General features: G+C 37.2%; 4 protein-coding genes across 10 annotated transcripts; 3 read left to right on the forward strand and 1 right to left on the reverse strand.

Annotated features, from left to right (window-relative positions):
* The first annotated feature begins 130 nt into the window (after window positions 1-130).
* LOC111800259 (alpha-L-arabinofuranosidase 1) lies at window positions 131-6,311 on the forward strand. Of its 4 annotated transcripts, XM_023683869.2 has the most exons (18): window positions 131-376; window positions 501-753; window positions 1,130-1,314; window positions 1,387-1,441; window positions 1,587-1,798; window positions 2,055-2,176; window positions 2,251-2,398; window positions 3,380-3,595; window positions 3,681-3,726; window positions 3,810-3,862; window positions 3,945-4,089; window positions 4,164-4,282; window positions 4,371-4,442; window positions 4,513-4,616; window positions 4,708-4,764; window positions 4,850-5,045; window positions 5,135-5,281; window positions 5,934-6,311. In XM_023683869.2, exons 3-18 carry the CDS (start codon window positions 1,132-1,134, stop codon window positions 6,084-6,086), a joined length of 2,028 nt encoding a protein of 675 aa, XP_023539637.2. In that variant the 5' UTR covers window positions 131-376; window positions 501-753; window positions 1,130-1,131; the 3' UTR covers window positions 6,087-6,311. The 4 variants fall into 4 exon arrangements, with proteins under 4 accessions (XP_023539637.2, XP_023539636.2, XP_023539638.2 ...); XM_023683868.2 differs by having other exon boundaries at window positions 131-753; XM_023683870.2 differs by having other exon boundaries at window positions 131-693.
* A 687-nt stretch (window positions 6,312-6,998) lies between these two features.
* Window positions 6,999-10,477, reverse strand: LOC111800261 (E3 ubiquitin-protein ligase At1g12760). The gene is made up of 4 exons (XM_023683875.2): window positions 9,858-10,477; window positions 9,332-9,451; window positions 8,249-8,540; window positions 6,999-7,453 (listed from the first exon to the last, which is right to left on the reverse strand). Exons 1-4 carry the CDS (start codon window positions 10,310-10,312, stop codon window positions 7,292-7,294), a joined length of 1,029 nt encoding a protein of 342 aa, XP_023539643.2. The 5' UTR covers window positions 10,313-10,477; the 3' UTR covers window positions 6,999-7,291.
* A 335-nt stretch (window positions 10,478-10,812) lies between these two features.
* LOC111800478 (Ubiquitin carboxyl-terminal hydrolase family protein) lies at window positions 10,813-14,799 on the forward strand. Of its 4 annotated transcripts, none has more exons than XM_087126363.1 (3): window positions 10,813-10,914; window positions 11,016-12,355; window positions 14,367-14,799. In XM_087126363.1, exon 2 carries the CDS (start codon window positions 11,176-11,178, stop codon window positions 12,214-12,216), a length of 1,041 nt encoding a protein of 346 aa, XP_086982489.1. In that variant the 5' UTR covers window positions 10,813-10,914; window positions 11,016-11,175; the 3' UTR covers window positions 12,217-12,355; window positions 14,367-14,799. The 4 variants fall into 4 exon arrangements, with proteins under 4 accessions (XP_086982489.1, XP_086982487.1, XP_023539959.2 ...); XM_087126361.1 differs by having other exon boundaries at window positions 10,827-12,355; window positions 14,367-14,596; window positions 14,673-14,799; XM_023684191.2 differs by having other exon boundaries at window positions 10,827-12,355.
* Window positions 14,800-15,528: 729 nt separating this feature from the next.
* LOC111800479 (protein sym-1) lies at window positions 15,529-19,112 on the forward strand. The gene is made up of 7 exons (XM_023684192.2): window positions 15,529-16,146; window positions 17,483-17,570; window positions 17,808-17,902; window positions 18,025-18,097; window positions 18,179-18,271; window positions 18,358-18,444; window positions 18,723-19,112. Exons 1-7 carry the CDS (start codon window positions 15,770-15,772, stop codon window positions 18,798-18,800), a joined length of 891 nt encoding a protein of 296 aa, XP_023539960.2. The 5' UTR covers window positions 15,529-15,769; the 3' UTR covers window positions 18,801-19,112.
* The last annotated feature ends 3,212 nt before the right edge of the window (window positions 19,113-22,324 follow it).

Here is a 22,324-nt window from a genome sequence, read left to right on the forward strand (position 1 = left end):
AAAATCTAAAATAAAATCAATTGAGCTCGTTTTAGGTTAATAGCCAAAACAAAATTTCTATATATGCGTTGATGAAAGTTCAAAATTTAAGGTTGGATTGGATAAACTTCCCGTAAAAAAAAAAAAAAACAACTTTTCTAGAAATGATTTGAGCGTTACAGTATGACTGCAATGAAAGGAGGCGGATTTCAGTGAAAACCCAAATCTTTCCCTATCTTCCATCTACACTCAATTCCAAACCAGGAAGCGTTTTATCCACTTTGATCCAAACTATTGATGCTGAACGGGACGTGGCGTTGAAGCAAATAAAAACGAAAGAAATGGCGACATTTGGATAGGAATGTTATCGCTGACACCATCATCTTCAACGAAAATGGTAGAATCATCATTTTCATCTTTGTTTCTTTAAGCAAAAGTTGGGGTCAAATTAAATGCCATTTTCTCTCTACACTGATACACAAGCCCTTCATCCTTCTCCTAATTTAACCCACAAATTACAGTTGCGTCCTGCGTTACACAAGGTCACTGCACGGAGTTGGGGGCCCATTGAAGCAATTCTTGGTAGGAGTGGTGATGGGCTCTACTTGTACTCCACACCCTGATGGGTTTTCTCTCTCTTTCGAAATTTTTGCGTGAAAGCAAGGAAACACAGGGTACTCTCTCAGTTGGGATGATCAAAGCCTTTTTAAGGAGGTAACCCATCTCGAGTTTATCAAATTGAACTCAATTTCATGTCCTGAAAAACTCCAGCAGGTTCATTACTCTTTCCTGTTGAATTTGAACTGATTATGTTGGCTGTTCGTCTGATCGTGTTGAGAATAGGGTTTGCTTGTGAATTGGGTTTTGCATTTTCCTTGAAATGGGTCTTCTCTGATTTCAGTTCTATCAAGTCTCATTAGCTAGTCGCTTAATCTATCACTATCGGTCCTGTTTGTTACTGTTATTTTCTTTTTGCCAAAATAGATACTATAATTTATCCTGTTTGTTGTTTAATGGCAACGTGTTTGTATAGCTATGGATGGAGGGACAAACTGTTCGTTTTGTTGTCCTCTATTGATTTTGTCCCTTATTGACTTGTAATGAGTCTTCTCTGATTTTCCTTTTTTGGTTTTGATAACGTTGGATGCAGCAATGTTAATGGCTTCTAGTAAAGTCTCATATTATGTTTTGCTATGCTTCGGTATTGTGGCTGTCTCTGTTAGTACATTCTTTGCCATTGGAGATGACACTGTCCAGCCTATCCGGCTAGTTGTTAATGCTTCAGAAGCATCAGCACGGCAGATTCCAGACACGCTTTTTGGAATCTTTTTTGAGGTTGGTTGGAATATTTTTTCTGAATTGCAAGGTCTTCTTTCTGAAATCACTATATTATGTTTTGTTTCACAGGAAATTAATCATGCAGGCGCTGGTGGAATATGGGCAGAGCTTGTGAGCAACAGAGGTCAGCTCTGATAACCCAATTCCTTTTTCTTTTTACTCATTGATGAACATAGCATAAAGAAACTGTGGAATCCCATTCTGTATATGTTATGGCCCTTATGGATGAAGGCTTTGCTGATGATATAATCATGATCTTTCATCCACAGGATTTGAAGCTGGGGGTCCAAACACTCCGTCTAATATTTATCCTTGGTCAATCATTGGAGATGAGTCGAGTATAAGTGTTTCAACGGATCGATCATCCTGCTTTGATCGGAATAAGGTGGCACTGCGTATGGAGGTGTTGTGTGACAGTAGGGATAACAATGTCTGTCCAACCGGAGAAGTTGGTATCTACAACCCTGGATTCTGGGGCATGGTAAGTTCTCTTTCAGAAGAAATGTGAGATCCCACATCGGTTGGGGCGGAGAACGAAGCACCCTTTATAAGGGTGTGGAAACCTCTTCCTAGTAGACGTGTTTTAAAAACCTTGAGGGAAAGCCTAAAGAGGACAATATCTGCTAGCGGTGGGTTTAGGCCGTTACAAGAAGTTTCTTTTTCATCCTTTTATGCTTGAGAATTGCTGGAAACTAGGGAGGTTGCTTTTCTAACTCTAAAATTTTTCTCTCTTTCAGAATATTGAAGAAGGAAAGGCATACAAAGTGACTCTTTTTGTTCGGTCCTTGGGAGAAATTGATGTGTCCGTTTCACTCACGGATTCAAGAGGGCTGAAAAAGTTGGCAACAGCATCCATCATGTGAGCTTATCTGAACTTTTCAAAAGAATTCCTTGTTGGAATGAAAATTTAATATAGATTACTTGTCTTTATAGATCTTCTGATGTGTCGAACTGGTCAAAGATGGAGGTTCTATTGATTGCCACAGAAACTAATCATAATTCACGTCTTCAGTTGACAACGTCGAAAAAAGGAGTAATATGGTTTGACCAAATATCTGCCATGCCTGTGGAAACATATAAGGTATTTTGTCTCTATATGTCTATGTAGTTAAATCAGGCATCAGTTAGCTAAATCTACAACTTTTTTTTAACAAGTAAATTTTAATTTTACTTAGTTATATAAACTTTTCGTGAGATCCCATATCAGTTGGAGAGGAGAATGGAGCCTGCTTTATGAGGGAGAGTGTGGAAACCTCTCCCTAGCAAATGCGTTTTAAAAACCTTGAGGGGAAACCCGGAAGGGAAAGTCCAAGAGGACAAAATCTGCTAGCGATGGACTTAGGCTGTTACAAATGGTATTAAAGCCAGGTTCCGGGCGGTGTGCCAGTGAAGATGTTGGGCCCCAAAAGGGGGTGGATTCTGAGATCCCACATCGATTGGAGAGAGGAGCGAGTGCTAGCGAGGACGCTAGGCCCCGAAAAGGGGTAAATTGTGAGATCTCACATCGATTGGAGAGGGGAACGAAGCATGCTTTATAAGGGTGTGGAATCCTCTCCCTAGCAGATACGTTTTAAAAACTTTGAGGGAAAGTCCGAGAGAGAAAGCTTAAGAAGGACAATATCTGCTAGCGATGGACTTGAGTTGTTACACTTCTGGTCGATCAGAATGTTTTTTTTTTTTTTTTTTTTTTTTGGTTAAGTAGCAGATGAGAAATTATTATGAATCGTGAATCTTCTTGGTTTCGGGAAGTGTTTTATCTTCTTGGTTTTCTATTAAAAGAAGTTACTCAAGATTGAAGTTGAGAATTACAATGTTTGATCCAACACTATTCACCAAGTTGATGGGACTGCATGAGTTTGGGTCTTTGCATAATTTTCTCTATAGTTTTTTGGTTATGGCTTTAGACACTGCATTAATTAGTTTGTATCTTTTGAGGATGATATAAACACGACTGCCCCATTTGGAAACTCAATTCAAAATGGTCCATATGCATTTACATTGGTTCATATGCATTACTCTTCGACATTGGTTTTCCTTACTGTTGTAACCACTCATTATGCAGGGTCATGGCTTCCGAAATGATCTAGTCCAAATGATGGCTGATTTGAAACCCCGATTCATTAGATTTCCAGGTGGATGCTTTGTGGAAGGTGAATGGTTAAGAAATGCATTTCGCTGGAAAGAAACCATTGGACCATGGGAACAGAGACCTGGACACTTTGGTGATGTTTGGATGTACTGGACTGATGATGGGCTCGGCTATTTTGAATTTCTCCAAGTGAGTGTCGTATTTAATTTTAGTATTGATACTCATCCTCAATACTGGTTGTGTATTTCATCATATCTTAAGCTCATCTTTGCAGCTGGCAGAAGATCTTGGTGCTGCGCCAGTTTGGGTGTTCAATAATGGTAATCCATGATGGTTATCTTCCTTATCTTCTTTCTCCTTTCATTTATTTTCTTCTGCTCATTATCTAGTTTGATGTTCTTAGGAATCAGCCACCAAGATCAGGTAGACACTTCCAATATCGCACCGTTTGTGCAGGTAAGCTCACAATCATTTCATTTTCTCCTAAATTATGAGCAGCTATTTTAATGATTTTCTAACCATGTTGTAATGATTTTAGGAAGCCCTCGACAGTATCGAGTTTGCAAGAGGAGATCCTAATTCCACTTGGGGTTCTGTTCGGGCTGCAATGGGACATCCACAACCTTTCGACTTAAAGTATGTCGCCCTTGGAAATGAGGACTGTGGCAAAAAGAACTACAGAGGTTTCTTTTAACAACTTCAGTTTCTTCACAGGTTTTAATTTTTCCTTTTTTGTAAACAAGTTTAGTTTGAGCAGGAAACTATGTCAAGATCTACAATGCTCTAAAACGAGCCTATCCTGACATCAAAATAATTTCAAACTGTGATGGATCTTCTGTGAAGTTGGATCACCCAGCTGATTACTATGACTTTCATGTAATTTTTTCTTTATGATTTCATATTGTTATTGTTTGAATCAGACTGGATGTACAAATTGATATCATACTAATTTTCCCTTGATTAGATATATACCTCAGCCAACCAAATGTTTTCAATGGCTCATAAGTTCGATAAAACATCACGTACTGGTCCGAAGGTATGCCTCTCTCCGTTTTGTCTCTAAATATAGAAGAGAATACAAACCAACTTCTGCGGTTTCTCTGCAGGCTTTTGTGAGCGAGTATGCGGTGACGGGTTCAGACGCTGGCACAGGCAGTCTCCTTGCAGCCATCGCTGAAGCTGGATTTCTCATCGGCCTTGAGAAGAACAGGTTTTGGTAGATCTTGAAATGTTTCTATGGATGCTCCGAAAAACTAGGTGGAAAGAAACTTTGAGATTTTGTTTTTGTTCTTTTTTTGCAGTGATATTGTTGAAATGGCTAGCTATGCACCACTTTTCGTGAACACTAATGACAGAAGGTATCACTTTGTCTTGCCTCATCATCTGTGATGAGTATTATGATCATTGATTGATACATTAAAATGGAAAACTTTGTTTCAAAAGGTGGAATCCGGATGCTATTGTCTTCAATTCATCGCACCTTTATGGAACTCCTAGCTACTGGATGCAGCAATTTTTTGCCGCATCAAGTGGAGCAACTCTTCTTGATACAACACTGGGTGCTAATTCTTCTTCCCTAATCGCATCTTCCATTATATGGAAAAATGCGGATGATAACAATTACTATCTTAGAATCAAGGTATGTATGTATGCATATCCATATGGGCTTTCACTTGTATTTCATGGCATACTAAAAAGTAATCATTGTGAAACATCGATCTTTTGCAGGTTGTTAACTTTGGAAGCAACAACGTGAATCTCAAGATATCTGTAAATAATTTGAATGGCTACTCCATTAGGAAATCTGGGTCGTCCCAGACTGTTCTTACTTCTGCTAATTTAATGGATGAGAATTCCTTGAATAACCCAAAGAAGGTAACTCATATACCCTTTTGATGTTGACAGTACTAAATTTGACACCTACATACTTGCATGTTTTTTAGGGATGAGAATGTGAGATCCTGCAAGTATTTTTAGGGATGAGAATGTGAGATCCCATATCGATTGGTTCTTTATAAGGGTGTGAAAACCTCTCCTTAGCATACGCGTTTTAAAAATCATGAGGAGAAGCTCGGAAGGGAAGCCCAAATAGGACAATATTTGTTAGCAGTGGGCTTAGGTCGTTACAAAGAAGTTGTTGGAGAAAGGGTGGGAGGTTGTCAGGTTTAATGCATCAGTAGCGTATCTACCAAAGACCCTTGGCTTCATGATAGGAAACTGATTTTGCAAATATTGTCCTCTTTGGACTTTCCCTTTCCTTTCGAGCTTCTCCTCAAGGTTTTAAAATGCGTCTGCTACGGAGAGGTTTCTACACTCTTATAAAGAATGTTTCTTTCTCCTTCCAAGGCGAGGTGGGATCTCAGGTTGTCAATTTTTAACACTCAGATAGCTAATTAGGATGTCCATTTTTAACACTCAGATAGCTAATTAGGATGTCAATTTTTAACACTCAGATAGCTAATTAGCATATTCTTTGGTGACACTCTTATCACTTCAAGCTTTAACTTGTGGCGTTTCTGAATGGCAGGTCCTTCCCTTAAAAGCTTCGCTTAACACTGCTGCCGAAAACATGGACGTTGTTATCGTATCACATTCTATAACTTCATTTGACTTGTTGATTGAATCCAACACTATCAGGATGCCTGGAAGCCATCATCAGTTCTCAACATCTGCTATCTGAAGTTGCATATGAAGCTGATAAGCAAAACAGTGAATGCATATGTATGGAACAGGTTAAGAGATCTGTGTTATTATCCTTGCAGTTTAATCCAAAGTGAAATAAGCATGTAGCATGCTCTCATTGTACAGAGTCCTGGGGTCGGGGTCAGTGACCTATGATTTAATATCAATAACAGCGTCTTGTACATAAGTATACTAATTACATAATACAACATCTGATTGTTTATATCGTTTGATGATTGTTTGTATCGTTTGACAATGATTTAGTTTGAAAACATGCTGATCTTTCAAGACCAAAACACTTTGCTTGATCATGTTGGTTGTAGAGTCGAATAAATTCAGCTGTCAACCATGCTAAACCTAACACTAACCTATCTTAACACAAGAAATTAAATTAAAACTTTTAAAACAATGTATAAGGATTGTTTTTAACATACAGTCCATTGAAAACAAACCAGAAGAGGAATTCCCAAGCGGCATGAATCATGCCAGTTCTTGAAAAACATGGCCTACCAAGCAAGACAATATCCAAAACGCCGCTAAAAGATACTGCTTGATCTTGTCTAGAGCTGTTGCTATTTACGCATCTGTTTCAATCCTGTCTTCCACTTGCTGTGTCGATTTGATATTGCAACAACTATCCACCCTAATAGCCTTAAGCTGTTAAGAGTCAATTCTATCATCCCACGGTTTTGTGTCATCATCGTTCAAACTTTTCTGAATGTTGCTTTCTTAGGCTTAATCTGATCACTGCTGCGTTCTAAATCATCGCCATTTTAATTTTTTGGCCAACATTCTAGAGGATTTCTACTTCAAGTGTTTATGAGAGGGCAAAGGTGGGTTTAAATGGTTACTTTTCTCCACACTGCTATGTTTTCCCTCTTCAATTATGACGAGAGGCTTGAAAACAGAGTAGCCAGTAAACTGACACAGAAGAATTCACATATAGCAGATTAAATTAGAGGCACAAGGACCTTTTCCTATCAATTTACATACAAATAAAGTTAAATTTTCAGATTAAATTGTGTCCACAGATGGGGTTTAAGGAAACTAAACATCTCCCTAAGGTTGGAATCAGCTAAATTCCTACTCTCCATCCTCCCTGTTTCTAAAAGCATTAGTTGACAGAGATCAACAAGCATCTGACCTGAAATTGAAAATCCTAACTTTCAAATTCTCAGCTGGATTTGTTGCTCGTTCCGATGGTTAAACCAATGTATCGCCCCAATGGATATTAGACTTGCAGAGCGGGCAGGTTGCCTTTATCCGAAGCCATTTGCCAATGCACCCACAATGGAAATGGTGGTTGCAGGGAAGAGTATAGAGCTCCGTCCCGTCTTCATATTGTGAAAGGCAAATGCAACATTCCTACACAAAAGTAAATATTTGAATACTCAGCTTCAAATTAGGGAAAACTCTCAACTAAACACAGCATAAATGCAACAAGAAAAAGACTACCATGATTCAAAAGCAATGACAGGATGAACATTCCAGTGAGAGAAACGAAACAAAAATTTGCACACCGTGAAGAAAGTACATCCTGTCATAGAATCACTAACTATTACGCACACAGAGAACCATATTGATATACATTTTTACTCATTACTATAAGCAAGAAAAGTTTGACATCCCAGGTTGGTTCGAGAGGAGAATGAAGCATTTTTTATAAGGGTTCAAGGATGTTGGGCCCCAAAGGGTGGTGGATTGTCAAATCCCATATCGGTTGGAGAGGAGAACGAAGCATTCTTTATAAGGGTGTGGAAACCTCTCTCTAGCAGACGCATTTTAAAAACTTTGAGGGGATGCCCAAAGGAAAAGCCCAAAGAGGACATTATCTGCTAGCATGAGCTTGGGCGAGTTATTATAACCAAGATTCCCAATTATTGAACCCAGATTGGCCTTTTTTAAAGTTCCATGGATCTTTCATGGTTCAAGAAGGAATACATACTCTTCATTCTAGCTGAGAACAGAATCAAAATACGCACAAATTTTAGAATGATCATCAACTACTGCATGCACATAATATGTAATGCACATGCAGATCTGAATCGTGCAATTTCCGGGACTTCTCACAGGAGATAATAATGATGTAATAGAATCATAAACAATCAACCAGATAGAATATAAATATTAACGATTTGAAATAAAAGATAAGTAGCTGACCGAATCCTCTGGATGAAGAACAAGTTCTTTGATGTGGTGATCATTATCCAACTCCAATCTTGCTCCGACAGGTTTTTGTTCTTTGTTAAATGTCCCAAATACCGGAGCTTGACGAAATGTATATTTGGGAAGAGTCCTGATATCCTCATCTGAGGCGCCTTCTCTGGTAGTCATGGCATATGCAAATGCTACAATTGGAATGCAGCAACAAAGAGAGAAGCAAACAACAAATGCCATCCCAACACAAAAGAGAATAAAGAACAAGTCAAATGCTAGAAAGACCACGGTTAACCTGCAATTGACCCAAAAAATATTCAGCATCAAAGCTCCAAATGAGGCTAAATGATCCGAACAACAATAAATCAAAGCTAAGATTTCTTTAGGTGAACACAATTAAAGCTAAAAGTTTCAAAATAACGGTTTGAAAGAGATTCAAATACATTTGTTGACAAAGTATCAGATTGGATCAAGAAAGCAGATGTAACAAAATTTAATGCATTTACTTAGTTTTCCTTGTCTTGCTATCCACTGGTTATTATTTACAGGATTTAGGTTCAATTATTGTATTGGAAACATTATCAACTTCTAAAGGGACCATTGGTACCTTTTCACTGTTCTTTTTGTAGCAAAACAAGAACGTTCTTCGAATTGACACCGGTCTTGTAAGATATCTCTCACATACGAGAGAGGAGAATAAAAGGATCTAGAACCCACCCACCGACCCACAAAAAACCGAATGATCGAGATTGGAACCAGAATATTAAAGATATACCTTAAGTTTTGCATAGCCATTTGTATAATTGTTTGAGATCGAACTCTCATCAGCTTAGTCTGATATGCAATTATTACAAGAAACCTAATTTAGAAAAGCCATGACTTAAAGTACCAGTTTCTGTAGGACATTGTTGAAAGTTTGCTAAAAAGAAAAAAGTAAAGTCCAGATTGAAGAGTGTGAACACATTCAGTTAATTCAAAGGCAAAACCAACCAAAAGATAGCAGTTGAAACAACTTTCAAAGAAGATGAAGTTTGCCAGTGACACCATTTCTCCATCAGAAAACATGTCAAAAGGCAAAGTCCTTACCAATAAAGCCGGGGAGAATCTTGGAGAAGTGCGTGGCCACCCATGACAATCCAATAGAATCCGAAGACCCACCAGACCGACGATGTCATTGTATTCATTGACTCCAACCTTTTCATTATGCTAGAAGGACAAAGATAAAACAAATTAGTCCAAAGCTTGCTGGTACAGCTTATAGATCTGTATATTGTTATGTGTTCGTCAAGTAAGTTGAAGACTAAATTTGAGAAGATGATGCGAAGTTAATTACAGGTCGAATGAAACATGAAATCAAGAAAATAAACACCGAATAAAGAATTTACATTTTCCCCTTTCCATCTATTTCTTAGAACATGCATGCTCAATTATCCATCCCCTCATCACATCAAAAAACCATACGAGCAAAAATTAGTGGCTCAATCTTCAAATTTCAAGCTCAAAATTCAGGGGGGATTGGAAAAAGGTCAACAATGTAGACAGCCACAGCCAACAAAGAGCACAAAACCTCCCCTAACACTGAAATGAAATCATAATAGACTGTTTTCCCTACCTGCGATGAGCCGCAGGGTCCTCAAAGCCATGATGCAGGATACTCCTCTGGTACTCAAAGAAGACAAACCCAATGTGCAGAAGACATTGGAAGGCATACCCAGAAATCCAAAGGCGCAAAGGGGTGGAAGGGCGCTCACGAAACGTGGACAAGAGGACAACAATCGAGACAAGAACAAAGGCCAAATTCCAGAGAACGTCGAGAACCAAAATGGGCATAGAGTAGGAGAAGGAGCGGTGATTGAATCCGTTGGAGCCGTCTTCGTCATCATCATCTTCTTCAGCGTCCGGTCGAGGGTCGGCGCAATCAGCCAAAAGGACGCGGTGGCGGTCGGAGGTAATCAAACGGGTAGTGTAGCGAGTTAAAGGGATTGTAAAAGTGGTGCTGACAGTGGGGTAGCGAAGAACAGAAGAACCGCCATTGGCGCTGCGTCTGAGTGCTCGCTCTTCTTCCATTATGACCTCCGCCTCCAGTTGAGAGAGAATTCGGGAGAGAGAGAGAGAGAGAGAATGGGTGCTGGTGAAGTAGTTGTGTAGAGAGAGAAAGAGAATGTGGGAGCTGAGGCGGGTGGCAACTGGTGAGCTACAGCGATGGCTTTTGCTTTCTGGTGGCGGTGACGGGGATGGGGGGGGGGGGGGGGGGAGATCGAAACGTCGCCGTATTAATATATACGATTTCTAAGCAACGATGTTGACCATAAAAAATTAAAAAAATGGAATTTTCCTAATTTATTAGCCGCCAATGCCATCCTTCAATTTATTTAAAATTTTTATTTTTAAACCCTAATCCCAAAATTTAAAAATTAAATAAAATAAAATAAATAATTATCAATTGAAAACTTTATTAAAATGGACATTTTCTATGGATTAAAATTTAGCTATGCGTTATAATTTTCGTGGTTTTTTCGATTTTTTATTTATTAAAAAATAAAATAAAAATTATGCCGCCAAATGGCACTTACTAAATACCTGATCGAGTTGTTCGGCGGTTCGCTTTCCACTCCTACCATGCTCTCTTAGCTCTTCCCTTCTTCTGTGTACTGTTCTTCAAGTTCTAGGTAACCTCCATTGATGTCCAATTTCATTCGTGCTACTGTAATCAACAAGGTATGAAATTGTTTGAATCCGCGTTTTCTCTTTCAACAACTGATTTTTCCAGACTCCGATTCGGTCCCTTCAATCATTTCTGTCAAAGGAGATGGGGAAAGCCAGCGGTGACTGCTCAAACTCGTTTACAAGACAGAACAAGGGACCTTAAGCTCGACAAACTCGCTACCCAAATCAGAAAACTCAGAATAATCTTCAAACTCCGCGAGCTCATGATCGATCGGAAACGCGGCCCTTTCGTCTCATTACAAATCATGTCTCGATGGCGGAACTTTGTTGGACTCAGAATCGGCATTGGGGACTTCGTTCATAAGTATCCCCATGTGTTCGACGTATTTCCGCATCCGCTGAGGAGGAATTTATGCTGTAGAATTACCGGGAAGATGGCCGCCTTGATGAAACAAGAAGAGAATGTTATTAACGATTCCGAATTAGAGACCGTACAGCGATTGAAGAAGTTGCTAATGATGTCTGTTAATGGCACTCTCCATATTCATGCGTTGAGGCTAATCAGCAAGGAATTAGGGTTGCCCGATGGGTTTAGGGAATCGATTCTTGGGAAGTATTCAGATGATTTCCGATTGGTTGATTTGGAGATTGTTGAGTTAGTTGATAAACATGAGAATGTAGCTGTGGCCGAGGTTGAACAATGGAGGGAGAGAGAGTTTAGAGAGAAATGGCTAAGCGAATTCGATGTCAAATTTGCGTTTCCCATCAATTTCCCAACTGGGTTTAAAATAAAGGGTGGTTTTAGAGAGAAACTGAGGAATTGGCAGAGGCTTCCATATGCAAAGCCATATGAGAAGAGACAAGGCTTTGGTGTTCGTTCTTGTGGGGGGATGCATCGCCATGAGAAGCGAGCTGTGGCTGTTCTTCATGAGCTTTTGAGCTTGACAGTGGAAAAGCTGGTTGATGTGGAACGGCTTGTCCATTTTAGGCGAGATTTCGCCATTGAAGTCAATATCCGTGAGCTTCTACTGAAACACCCGGGGATATTCTACATATCAACCAAGGGGAACACCCAAATCGTTTTCCTTAGAGAGGCTTATGCTAAAGGGTTCTTGGTTGAGCCCAATCCAATATACATTGTTAGAAGGAAGATGCAGGACCTTCTTCTGTTGGGACGTAGACACACCAAGCAGTTGGAATCATCCATGGAAATCAAGGAACATGTCAGTGCAGCCGATAATGGAGACTGGTTATCTAAAAGTGAAGGAAGCTGGGTTTTGCCGATATTACAGGGCTTTAATTGAAGGATAAAGTTCAAATGTCTGGTAAAGTTGATGGTTTGTCCATTGGTCGGGGTAGCTGTGAAGGTGGAACTTTGTTCATGGCGGAATCAAGTTGATCATCTGATGATGTTTGAATTTCACCCACTCAAGAGGGACAAAGGTACTGGCTACGCTATTCCTTCAAACTCCCATTGTTTATTTTTTAACTATCTGTTTAGGAATCAGTTTGAAGTGAATTTTGAATGTTTGAAAATTGTGCTTTTAAAGGAAACACATTTTTTGTAAGCATCTTAAGGAGAAGTACAAAATCATATGTCATTGATGAACTAAACACACTTTTACTATTCTAAGATTCATGTCAAAGTTACCTTAAATCATTATCTTTTGTTTAATGATAAAAGGAACTATAATTACTATTATTATTTTGTTTCTCATATATTTATCTAGCTTCCTTCTTTCTCTAGTTCTTCCATACTTTGTTCCAATCTATAAAGAAAATTGGATGTATTTGTCTTAATACTTAGAGATCCTTCTTTCCTTGAGTGACGAGTACAAGAGGACTCCATACAATACTTACATTGCATATATAGTGTTGGGATCGTGTTGCTTGTTCTTGGAAAATAATTACTAGAGCAAGTATGAAGGATGACAAGTTTAATGATTTTTCTCCTCTATTGGGGATTCTGAATGATTTCACTTCCAATGCTAGAAAGATATGAACTATTGGAATATCGTATTTTCAGGACTATTCTTAGTTAACTTATTGGTTAATCATCTTTCACTTTCTTCTTCTGTGCCTAATGATTTGCATTATGCCATTTGGAAATCTAAATGTCCCAGAAAAGTGAATGTGCTTATGTGGAAATTGTTAAACAACGCGGCAAATAAAGCTGAAGTTCTACAAAAGAAACTGCCTTCTTGTTGTTAAATGCAGCCCTCTGTTTGAGCTCTATGTCTAAGGGATTCTGTAGACTGAGATCATCTCTTCTTTAAATGCTCCTATAAATTGAGATGGATCTTCTTTAATGATTTTGGAATTTCATTTATCAACTTCTTAGGGGTCCGGTTGGTTTGATACCGAAGGCTTTGGAATTACATTCAATTATGCCCTTGAAAACTTTATTGTTGAAACAAGGGGTAGAAACTGATATGACTGCGGAGTTGTAAATGGGGCACTAGTAGACATGGCAAACATGACATGTAGCTTTAGCCATGAGGCAATCACTGATGTGGGAGATTAAGTTAAAAAAAAAATGAACAACTACGACATGAAAAGTGATTACATAGTGGTTATCTTACTTGTCACATACGCCGTTTATTTTTAAGTCTCGTCTACTACTACATTTACAATTCAAAAACCACACCAATTTTAGTCGCTGGTTTTAACGGCAAAATTTTATGGGGGTATATTTGAACCAATTTTGAGGAGTGAAACTTTTGAGATGATAGGGATATAATTGAAACTACTCTCAATGTTTAAGGGCATTTGACGTTAGGTTGTGCCGAGTCAAGTCAGCTCCGTTTTTTTCCGTTGCAGAAAAGAGATCCCTTCCCCCCGCTTTCTAAAATGATGAATATTCAGTCCGTGGGGCTGCAAGTACTATGGATCCTCTAATTCCCAATCGGGTTGCCTTCCCAGGTCTCTTACTTTGGCCTTCATTTTATAGCATGGAAGACCTCCGAGGCCACGTTTTCTCCGACTCCTCAGCAAAATGAAGTCATGCTTTCTTATTTCTTTATTTTTTGTCAAGTTCATTTTTCTACTGTTTGAGCTCTCATAACTATCCATCCTTAAGTTAAGACCTGATTTTGCTCCTTTCTTGCTTTGTTGATTAACTATTTATGGTACGAACTCCAGACATTTTGCTCATGTGTATCCTCTTTTCTGCATCCTTTTTGATATCTCCACGGGCAGGAGAGCTTGTGGTGTTTCTTGTCATCCTACAGTTGAAGACGGTAGCTCTTCTAACTACAGAAAAAGTACTTTTAGGTGGTTAAAAACACTCTTTTAAAGTATTCCCAAACACACTCCTAATAGGTGGACGTTGTTTTTAATTAACTTTTTAGAAGACTGCGGTTCTGCTTCTGTCTTTTATTTCTTTCATTAGCCCACAAATGAGTGGATGCCTTCCTAGTTTTATCTCTGCTAACATAAGTTGTGATATCAACAGATGTCGTTGCCAGGTCAAGAGACAAGCGTTGGGAACGCCTAACTTGATGCGTATTATGAAGCATCAAACCGATAGGCAATTGGACGACAAAGATCCGAGACTCCTTTGAGTTCATCTTTATGCAATGAGCTTCAGGTCATGTTAGATTACGAGCTGGCATACCATGAATGTCAATGAAAGTGAACTTTTGGATGGATGAAGGGCTATATGGGTGAAGGCATAACATGATTGTAAGTGGACAAAAAGTCTTTCTTCTCTCTAAGAAATTTGATTATTTTGATTGAGACAACATGGATGAATTTGTAGAAGCAGGAATCGTGTCAAAGTTTCTTTAGCTTGCCTCCCTCAACACTTCCATCTTATTGGCTTGAATCCAAGACATTTACTAAGAGGATCATAAGAAAAGGGCATGCTCCTTTGTCTCTTCTTTTCACTTGCACTGTATGTTTGATGTTTCAGATTTTTCATCAACTTTGACTATAATTTCCTTTCTATGTTGTGGTTGAGTGGGAGGGATTCCCGCATAATTAGTTCTTGGAATCGCAGCAGCAATTCAATCTCGAAACACACAACCACAACAATCAAATAGAAAGACTACGGTAAAAGCACAATTGCATCTCCACCATGTTGCATAGCCAAACATAGATTCAAACTCATTAGATTCAAACTCATTGGTTCTCTGGTTGAATATAATTATTATTATTATTATTTTGGAAAACCCATAATCAATGATTTAAAATTTAGCTATGGTTTTTGATAGATTGTTTTCAATTGAATTATTTTATTTATAATCATGCGTGGTACATGCCTAGATTACTATACTTGCACACATTTTCTCCCTATTTTTAAAAATAAAATTATAAAAATTTAAAAAAAAAAAAAAAAAAGTGTAATTTTATTTCTTTCTAAATTCTCATTGGATCGGACCTCATATTTTTATTAATTATTTTAATTTTTCTCTCTCTCTCTTATTTATACTAGTAATAATTCTCCTCTAATAAAAATTATACTAATATATTATTGTATTTTATCTGACATTGAATTTAAAATTTATATTTATTTTGCATTTTTTATATTAATTGGTTTTATTTCGATTTTCGTTATAATTTCTAACCCACAGAGAATCTTAATTTTTAAATGGTTTATTTTTCTAAAAGGGAAATATGAAAAGAAAAAGGGAAAAGAACAAAACGCAGATGAACAATGAACAGGTAGACCAGTTATCGCCTACATTGGCCAATGTGAAAAATGCTGCTTTGATTCTCGCCTGGAACAGCAGAATTAAACAATCCTCATCTTCCTCTGTTGCATTTGCATCACTGCAAAACCTAGTGTTGACCTCTCAAAGCTTCTCAAAATCACCTTCCTTCACTGTCTAAGCTTTCTGATCGTCCACGACAGAGATGCTTCTCCGTGGCGCCACTCTTTCTCTTCAACATCCTCCCCTTTGTACTCGCTCCACCTTTAATGGGGGACCCTCCTTACGCTTCGGCCTCCAAACCCGAAGCCTTGAAACCCCAGTTCAAATCAAGGGTACTCATGCCTGTTCTTTCTCCCATAGTCACCGATTGGAGTTTAAGGTTGTGGGTCGGCGTCAAATGCAATGTGGGTCGCTGAGATTTACGAATTTCCGGATTTCGGCATCCTCTGGCGATGGCTCTGGCGATGGTTTTGGCTCTGGAGGTGGCGGTGATGGATATGGAGGTTATGGTCGTGAAGATTCTGGAGGCGGTGAAGGGGATAGTGGCAAAGGCGGGGATAACTGGTCCTTCTTGTCTTGGTAATAAATTTCAGTACAGATTAGTTCCATCTCCCTTTTCATCTTTACATGCATTAAGCCTTTGAATTATTTATCTAAGGTGCCTTCTAATGTTTTTCTTACGGCATACTTTCTTGAGATGCACTAATTTATGAGTGACTTGAGCTTCGCCATATCTGAAACTAGTTGCCTCCTGTTGGTCCATTGAAACTAAGCAAGTGTCATGATCCAGACTGATTATGGAACCTTTGTCCACGAAACACTGATCTACCAAGATCCTAAAAATGTCGACCATTCCAATTTTTTCTTCACTGATTCCACAGCCCAAAAGCTCCAAGTTTTGCAACTTGCTCACCTTTTCATGTTATTTATTACTTTGGTGGACCTTTGAGAAGTACTGGAGGGAGGTAACCTTAACAAATGCTTCTCTGATCGGTTGGTGACTAGAATCCCTTCATCAAACAAGTGTTATAGTAGGAAAAATGTAAGGGGAAACGTGATGCTTTGTTGGTCAGACACAATTTTTGTTCCTAATGATTGGATATCTACTTGAGGGCTTCCTTTTGGCTCCTTTGAATGAAAATTAACAACCAAGTTTTCAATAGTGAAGTTAGAGTTATAGATGGTACATTCGATAAAGTCTTTTGGGTAGGGGCTAATCCAGAAAATTGATGCGTAACTCCCTCTAAATACTTAAGAGAACTTTATATATTTGAAACAAACTGATATTATTGTTCTAGTCCTTCTGCAAGTTGCAAACTATTTTGGTGTGTTCTCATGGTAGTATAAACCTCTTGCGACTGAAAGAAGGCTCAAGATTCAAGGCTACAAATGGAGCCTCCTATATCTTCCATTTATGAAAGGAATTAACATAACATACCTACAGATGTTACCCAAGTTTGGCCTTTACTCTGAGATAACTAAATTGATTAGAGAGATGTCTAGTGCAATTGATGATGGACCACCTCAGAAAGGGAGTGTAGTTCCGACATGAACTTTAAATTTGAGCTATCAAGTATGGCCGAAGGAAAACATTGATCCCACCGTACCGTGTTAGTCTGCGTCAATTGTCATTTGACGTACAACACTCGTCCTTGTTCATATGTAGTCCATCGCCCGTGACAAAAATGGTGGCCGACTTCACTATACTTTCTTGTCATCTGCTGCCATGTTTCTATTCTAAAAAATAAATTAAGTTCCTGTTGGTATTTTGTTTGATTTTCAGCGGAATGCATGTGAGGTAGTGTTTCTTATTGAACCTCTACCTTTCCTCTTAGCTTCTGTTTACAAGCTTGAATCAGAAATAAGTTCGCCATTCTTTTTCTTGCCTTACAAACTTGATTTTGTGTTATTCCAGGTATTTGTCTCTTCTTGCAAAATACCCTGTTTTGGTGAAATCTGTAACATCTGGGATACTAAATGCTCTGGGAGATTTTATTTGTCAGGTTTGCCTCCTTATCTGCACCAACTTCAATTATATCCATCCTCTAGTACTTCATTGGTGTATGTTTCATAGGACTTTCCGAACGTTCCGATAGTTAGGGGCATGCTGAATGACCATCTTGGAGATATATGATTTGCTATGAATGTATCTTTTTCTCTATCTTTGGCCTTACTTTCAGCTGGTGCACCGTTTTTCTGGTAAGGACTATTGTACTAAATGTTTGAACATATTCACATAGCTTGTTTTTGAAGACGCACCGTCGGCAGATCTGAAAAGAACGTTTAGATTTTCTCTGTTGGGGCTTGCGTTAGTCGGTCCTGCCTTGCACTTCTGGTATTAATCCAAACTAAAATCTTGAAGCATGTGTGAATTATCTTTTAAAAATGAAGACTCAATTGTAATGCTTCATGAACTATCTTTAGATACTTGTTTGTTTAATGGATGAACACTTATAGGTATTTGTATCTAAGTCAATTGGTGACCCTGCCAGGAGCTTCAGGTGCATTCTTGCGCCTTCTTCTTGATCAGGTAATCCAGCTATTAGAAGACAGTTCTTAGTACGTAATTTAACTCGACGTCCTGTTTGTTAATGGAATTTAACGATGGCAGTTCGTGTTTACTCCGGTGTTCCTTGGAGCGTTTCTAGCTGGATTACTAACATTGGAAGGGCGACCGTCGCATATTATTCCCAAGCTTCAACAGGTTCCAATTGAACATCTTCTGCTCCAACAAGAGAGAAGCAATCTTTTATTAATTTCAGCCTCAAACTTGTTTTTTTTGCTTTGTAGGAATGGTTTTCTTCTGTTGTGGCTAATTGGAAACTCTGGATACCTTTCCAGTTTCTCAACTTCAGATTTGTTCCCCAGCAATTCCAGGTATGTCTTATTTACATTTTATCCTGTTTCTGTTCTGTTCTTCTTGCACCATTTCGGGATACGGCCCGGTTTCTTCGGCATGCCAGTTGTCGTGCCGTTTTATGAAACGATAGGATTTTAGGAGTTCGAAAGTTTGTGGGAGGAGGTTTGATCCTTTGTCAAACTCCACACCTCCCTTTGGGCTTTGGTGCGTAACGATTTTTTGTAAACACAACAACAATATCTCGATACGTATTGAAAACCATGCCTTTCAAACACAGCACTCGTCTTTATTTCAGGTCCTTGCAGCTAATGTCCTTGCCTTGGCATGGAATGTCATCCTCTCCTTCAAAGCTCACAGAGAGATCGTTACATGATAGGTAAAAAGCTTCATTTGTCGTGGGGTCATGCAACGAAAAGACTTGGAAATAACGAATAATGAAACAATTCATATATTGACATTCCGTGCTTAATTTCCTAATTTCTGCTTTCTTATTCCCATCATCCAATAACCACATGATGATCCACAAGAAAGGTGGTAGGATTCGAACCTATAGCCGGCCCGAAGTCCGTATTTTGGTCAATCTATGATAATTTGTTATACATTCATTTTTTTGCCGAATATGTTTTCGGTTGGAAAATGTCATTTGCTCTTGGAACACAAAAAATGCAATATGGAGATTGGATTAGATAGTTGCCTACTCTCTCTTTCTGTATTCTTAAGCTTTATGAACTTGGTTTTGATCGTTAAATGGCCTATCCGTCATTGCATCCACGTATTAAAAGCTTTAAATTTATGTGTATTTTTTTAAATATTCTACGTCGGTAAGTAACAAACCATGACTCAAATCTCTCTGAAACTGAATCGTTACAAAAGCTTACCATCTCAGGGTACTTGGGAGTGTATATATTCCTACTTGTTAGTCAACAAAATTGATACAATTAAGTGTTCATACAATTAAGTGTTCATATGCCAAGTTTGAGCGTTGACCATTGAAAAAATGTAAATAAAAGAAATATAATTATTATTGAATTCCCCTCTTATGAAGTTCAAAGTCAACTGGAACATTAATGCAATAACTTCTTAAAACTCATTATTCATTTTTAGAATTTTATTAAGAATTCAAATATATTGTTAACATGGTTGAAAAATGAATATAATTTTGAAAAATTAAAAATAAAGTTAAATGGTTATTAAGGAGATGATGGTAATAATAATAATAATAATGTGTTTCTTATTTTTATTTTTATTTACCCTCTTAAGAAATAATTATAAAAAAAAAAATAAAAAAACAAACTTATTAGTTAAATGTAAAATTGGCTGTCAATTAAAAGCCTTTTAACCGAATAAAAAACAAAAGGAACTTCCTTCTTAATAAAATCGAAAATACAAATAAAAAAGACGTAGTCTAAACGCAAGTATGACGTCATCAAGAATCTAAACTGTAAGTCCGTTCTTCGCGATGAAGTGACAGCTCGACAACGACATACAAAGAACTAATTGACACGTCATCCTTTCAAGTAGGACCCATATTGAAAATTCCTCTCTTTCTCTCTCTCTCACGTAAGCAGTGACGAAGGAGTCCACGCATCTGAAATGAGCACGACCGCAGAGGATAACTCCTGGTTATATAAAGTGATTTAGGATAGACAGATGAGATGGATAAACGTGGCGTGAGGTGAGTGGGCAGTATAAAGCCCGCTGAAACCGATTGGTATTTTAAAATGACGTGGAATATATTATTAAAAAAATGATTTATAAAATTCGAAAGGATAATGTGAACAAAAATAATATTCTCATAATATTATAATTTTTATTAAGTGAAAAGAAAAGGCTGAGACTGTACAATCAAGTACAGCCCGCAAACTTTGACTTTCTTCCTTTTCTCTCTCTTTTTTTTTTTTTATTATTCTTTACTGTCAACTAATTCTTGCTTCATCCACATTCAATTTTTGTTACCACTTTTAATGGTAAAATTATTTCCAAATTTAAAGGTAAAATATAGGACTGTAATTAAACTAATCTCAAACTTCAACACTAATTTAAATAACTTAACCCTTTTTTAAGTAATTTTTTTTTTTTACCTAATCAATTCGATAACTGGAGACCCATTTGGTTAAGAAAAGTAAATAATCAAGTTAATTAATAAAAAAAATTAAATATATATGTATGGACCAAAAAGAGTTTCATTTTTTTATATATATTTACTTTTAATTCCATTTAATAAGCTTTATACCAATAGTGATCTTATATAAAGTATTTAGATTTATATTAAACAATGAATGAAAATGTGACATTAAATATATAAATCTATCCATTATTAATTTAAGCAATTGTGATTCGTAAAATAAGATAGAAATATAATATTATTTTTGTAATTAAAAAAAAAAAAAAAGAATATTTTATTAAGAAGCAATTGTGACTTGTAAAGTAAGTAGTGTTGAATGATTTGGATTGCAATGCAATTCAGAGTTGGAAAAATATTATTTTGATGAAGATAAACCAATTAAGCAAATGCCAAAAGAAATAATAATAAAATAAACAAAAATCAAAAGCATCAATCAATGCGGTGCGTTTTAGGACCCACGGAAAGAGAGAGATAGCAACGGCACCGTTTACTTGATCAGTCAAGTCTTCGCTGCAAAACAAAGCTTATTTAATTGTTTTTAAAAAAATTCTTTAAAACCCCATGTTACCCATACGTTACATTTGTGTCACAGAAAATATTCCCCCCCCCCCCCCCCCTAAGAAAAGATATTTATAAAAACTATATTATATAATTATTTGATTCAATTTTCTATGGGTAATGTATGGTATTCTGTCCATTTACAACCGCTTGACATTGACCTTAACACGACTCTTCCCTATAGACCTTGATATGTGTAATTTCCCCCACATCCTTCCATCATTTTTCTTTTTCATCAAATAAAAAATATATCCCACTTACCATTCTTTCTATTTTTTAATTTTTCAGTTCCGTTTGGTCAACAGCGAGTCTCGATCTTGAAATAACCATTCTCGAAAGGTGAGACTTCGTAAATATATATATTCTAGAGAATGAAAGAATGGAGAGAGATTTCTTTCCATTAACTAAACGAAATGAAATCGAAGATGAAAATTATATTCCATTTTTACCCTTAACTTTGATCGTGTTTGACGCATATTTTATTTTATAGGAAAATAGAATAATAAAACCATGTTGGAAAAAAAAATGGTCAAAGGATGAGAAGCGAGCCCATGTGCATTTGAGTCTGTTTGGAGATTGCCCAAGGTGGCCTCTCGGCATCTTCAAACCTTCAAACCTTCAAAACAACAAATATTTAAATATTTTGAAAATTAAAAAATTAAATAAAATAAATAAAATAATATTTTTGTAGACCAAAGTCAGCCTGCACATCTACCTAACACGTTGGCTACTCATTTCTTTAATTTAACTTTTTGACTTTTAAGTGAACACATTTGCTCTAAATCAATAATTTTATTTATTTATTATTATTTATTCACATAACAATTTGTACCTTTAGACCATTAATTACTTAATATATGCCTCTCTACTTACTTGATGTGACACCTCAAGGATTTACATTTTCATACCATTTCAACTTTTAACTTAGATATGACTGACATAGGATATCGTGTCATCGTTTCTTGCTCTATTCAATTTGGTCCTCTAATACATCACTTATCTATAAAGATAGATGTTCTCGACTACTACACATTTTATTCTCACTCATCTAATTAGTCGATTTCTTCAATAAACACCATGTAGACGTGGTTATCGTTAAAGATGTTTGTGGGACAGGGCGGGATGGGAAAGCTTTCTTAGTTTTGTTACCTTGATATGTCTAAATCAACATTTTTCGTTCAATCTATAGATTTGTATTTTTTAGATATTTTATA

This window comes from Cucurbita pepo, chromosome 8 (assembly GCF_057944985.1).
Source record: "Cucurbita pepo subsp. pepo isolate OVF chromosome 8, ASM5794498v1, whole genome shotgun sequence".
Classification (NCBI taxonomy): Eukaryota; Viridiplantae; Streptophyta; class Magnoliopsida; order Cucurbitales; family Cucurbitaceae; genus Cucurbita; species Cucurbita pepo.

What these genes read in the sequence shown, in the direction of transcription:
- LOC111800259 (XM_023683868.2), top strand. Translation starts at nt 1,132, where the DNA reads ATGTTAATGGCTTCTAGTAAAGTCTCATATTATGTTTTGCTATGCTTC. An exon ending in ACCCTGGATTCTGGGGCATG is followed by an intron (nt 1,799 to 2,054) that starts GTAAGTTCTCTT and finishes TCTCTCTTTCAG; the next exon opens with AATATTGAAGAAGGAAAGGC. An exon ending in CTGATTACTATGACTTTCAT is followed by an intron (nt 4,283 to 4,370) that starts GTAATTTTTTCT and finishes TCCCTTGATTAG; the next exon opens with ATATATACCTCAGCCAACCA.
- LOC111800261 (XM_023683875.2), bottom strand. Translation starts at nt 10,312, where the DNA reads ATGGAAGAAGAGCGAGCACTCAGACGCAGCGCCAATGGCGGTTCTTCT. An exon ending in GACCCTGCGGCTCATCGCAG is followed by an intron (nt 9,452 to 9,857) that starts GTAGGGAAAACA and finishes TTGTCCTTCTAG; the next exon opens with CATAATGAAAAGGTTGGAGT. An exon ending in TTCTTCATCCAGAGGATTCG is followed by an intron (nt 7,454 to 8,248) that starts GTCAGCTACTTA and finishes ACTTTTGTGTAG; the next exon opens with GAATGTTGCATTTGCCTTTC.
- LOC111800478 (XM_023684191.2), top strand. Translation starts at nt 10,966, where the DNA reads ATGAAATTGTTTGAATCCGCGTTTTCTCTTTCAACAACTGATTTTTCC.
- LOC111800479 (XM_023684192.2), top strand. Translation starts at nt 15,770, where the DNA reads ATGCTTCTCCGTGGCGCCACTCTTTCTCTTCAACATCCTCCCCTTTGT. An exon ending in TGGGAGATTTTATTTGTCAG is followed by an intron (nt 17,571 to 17,807) that starts GTTTGCCTCCTT and finishes ATATTCACATAG; the next exon opens with CTTGTTTTTGAAGACGCACC. An exon ending in TGCGCCTTCTTCTTGATCAG is followed by an intron (nt 18,098 to 18,178) that starts GTAATCCAGCTA and finishes TAACGATGGCAG; the next exon opens with TTCGTGTTTACTCCGGTGTT.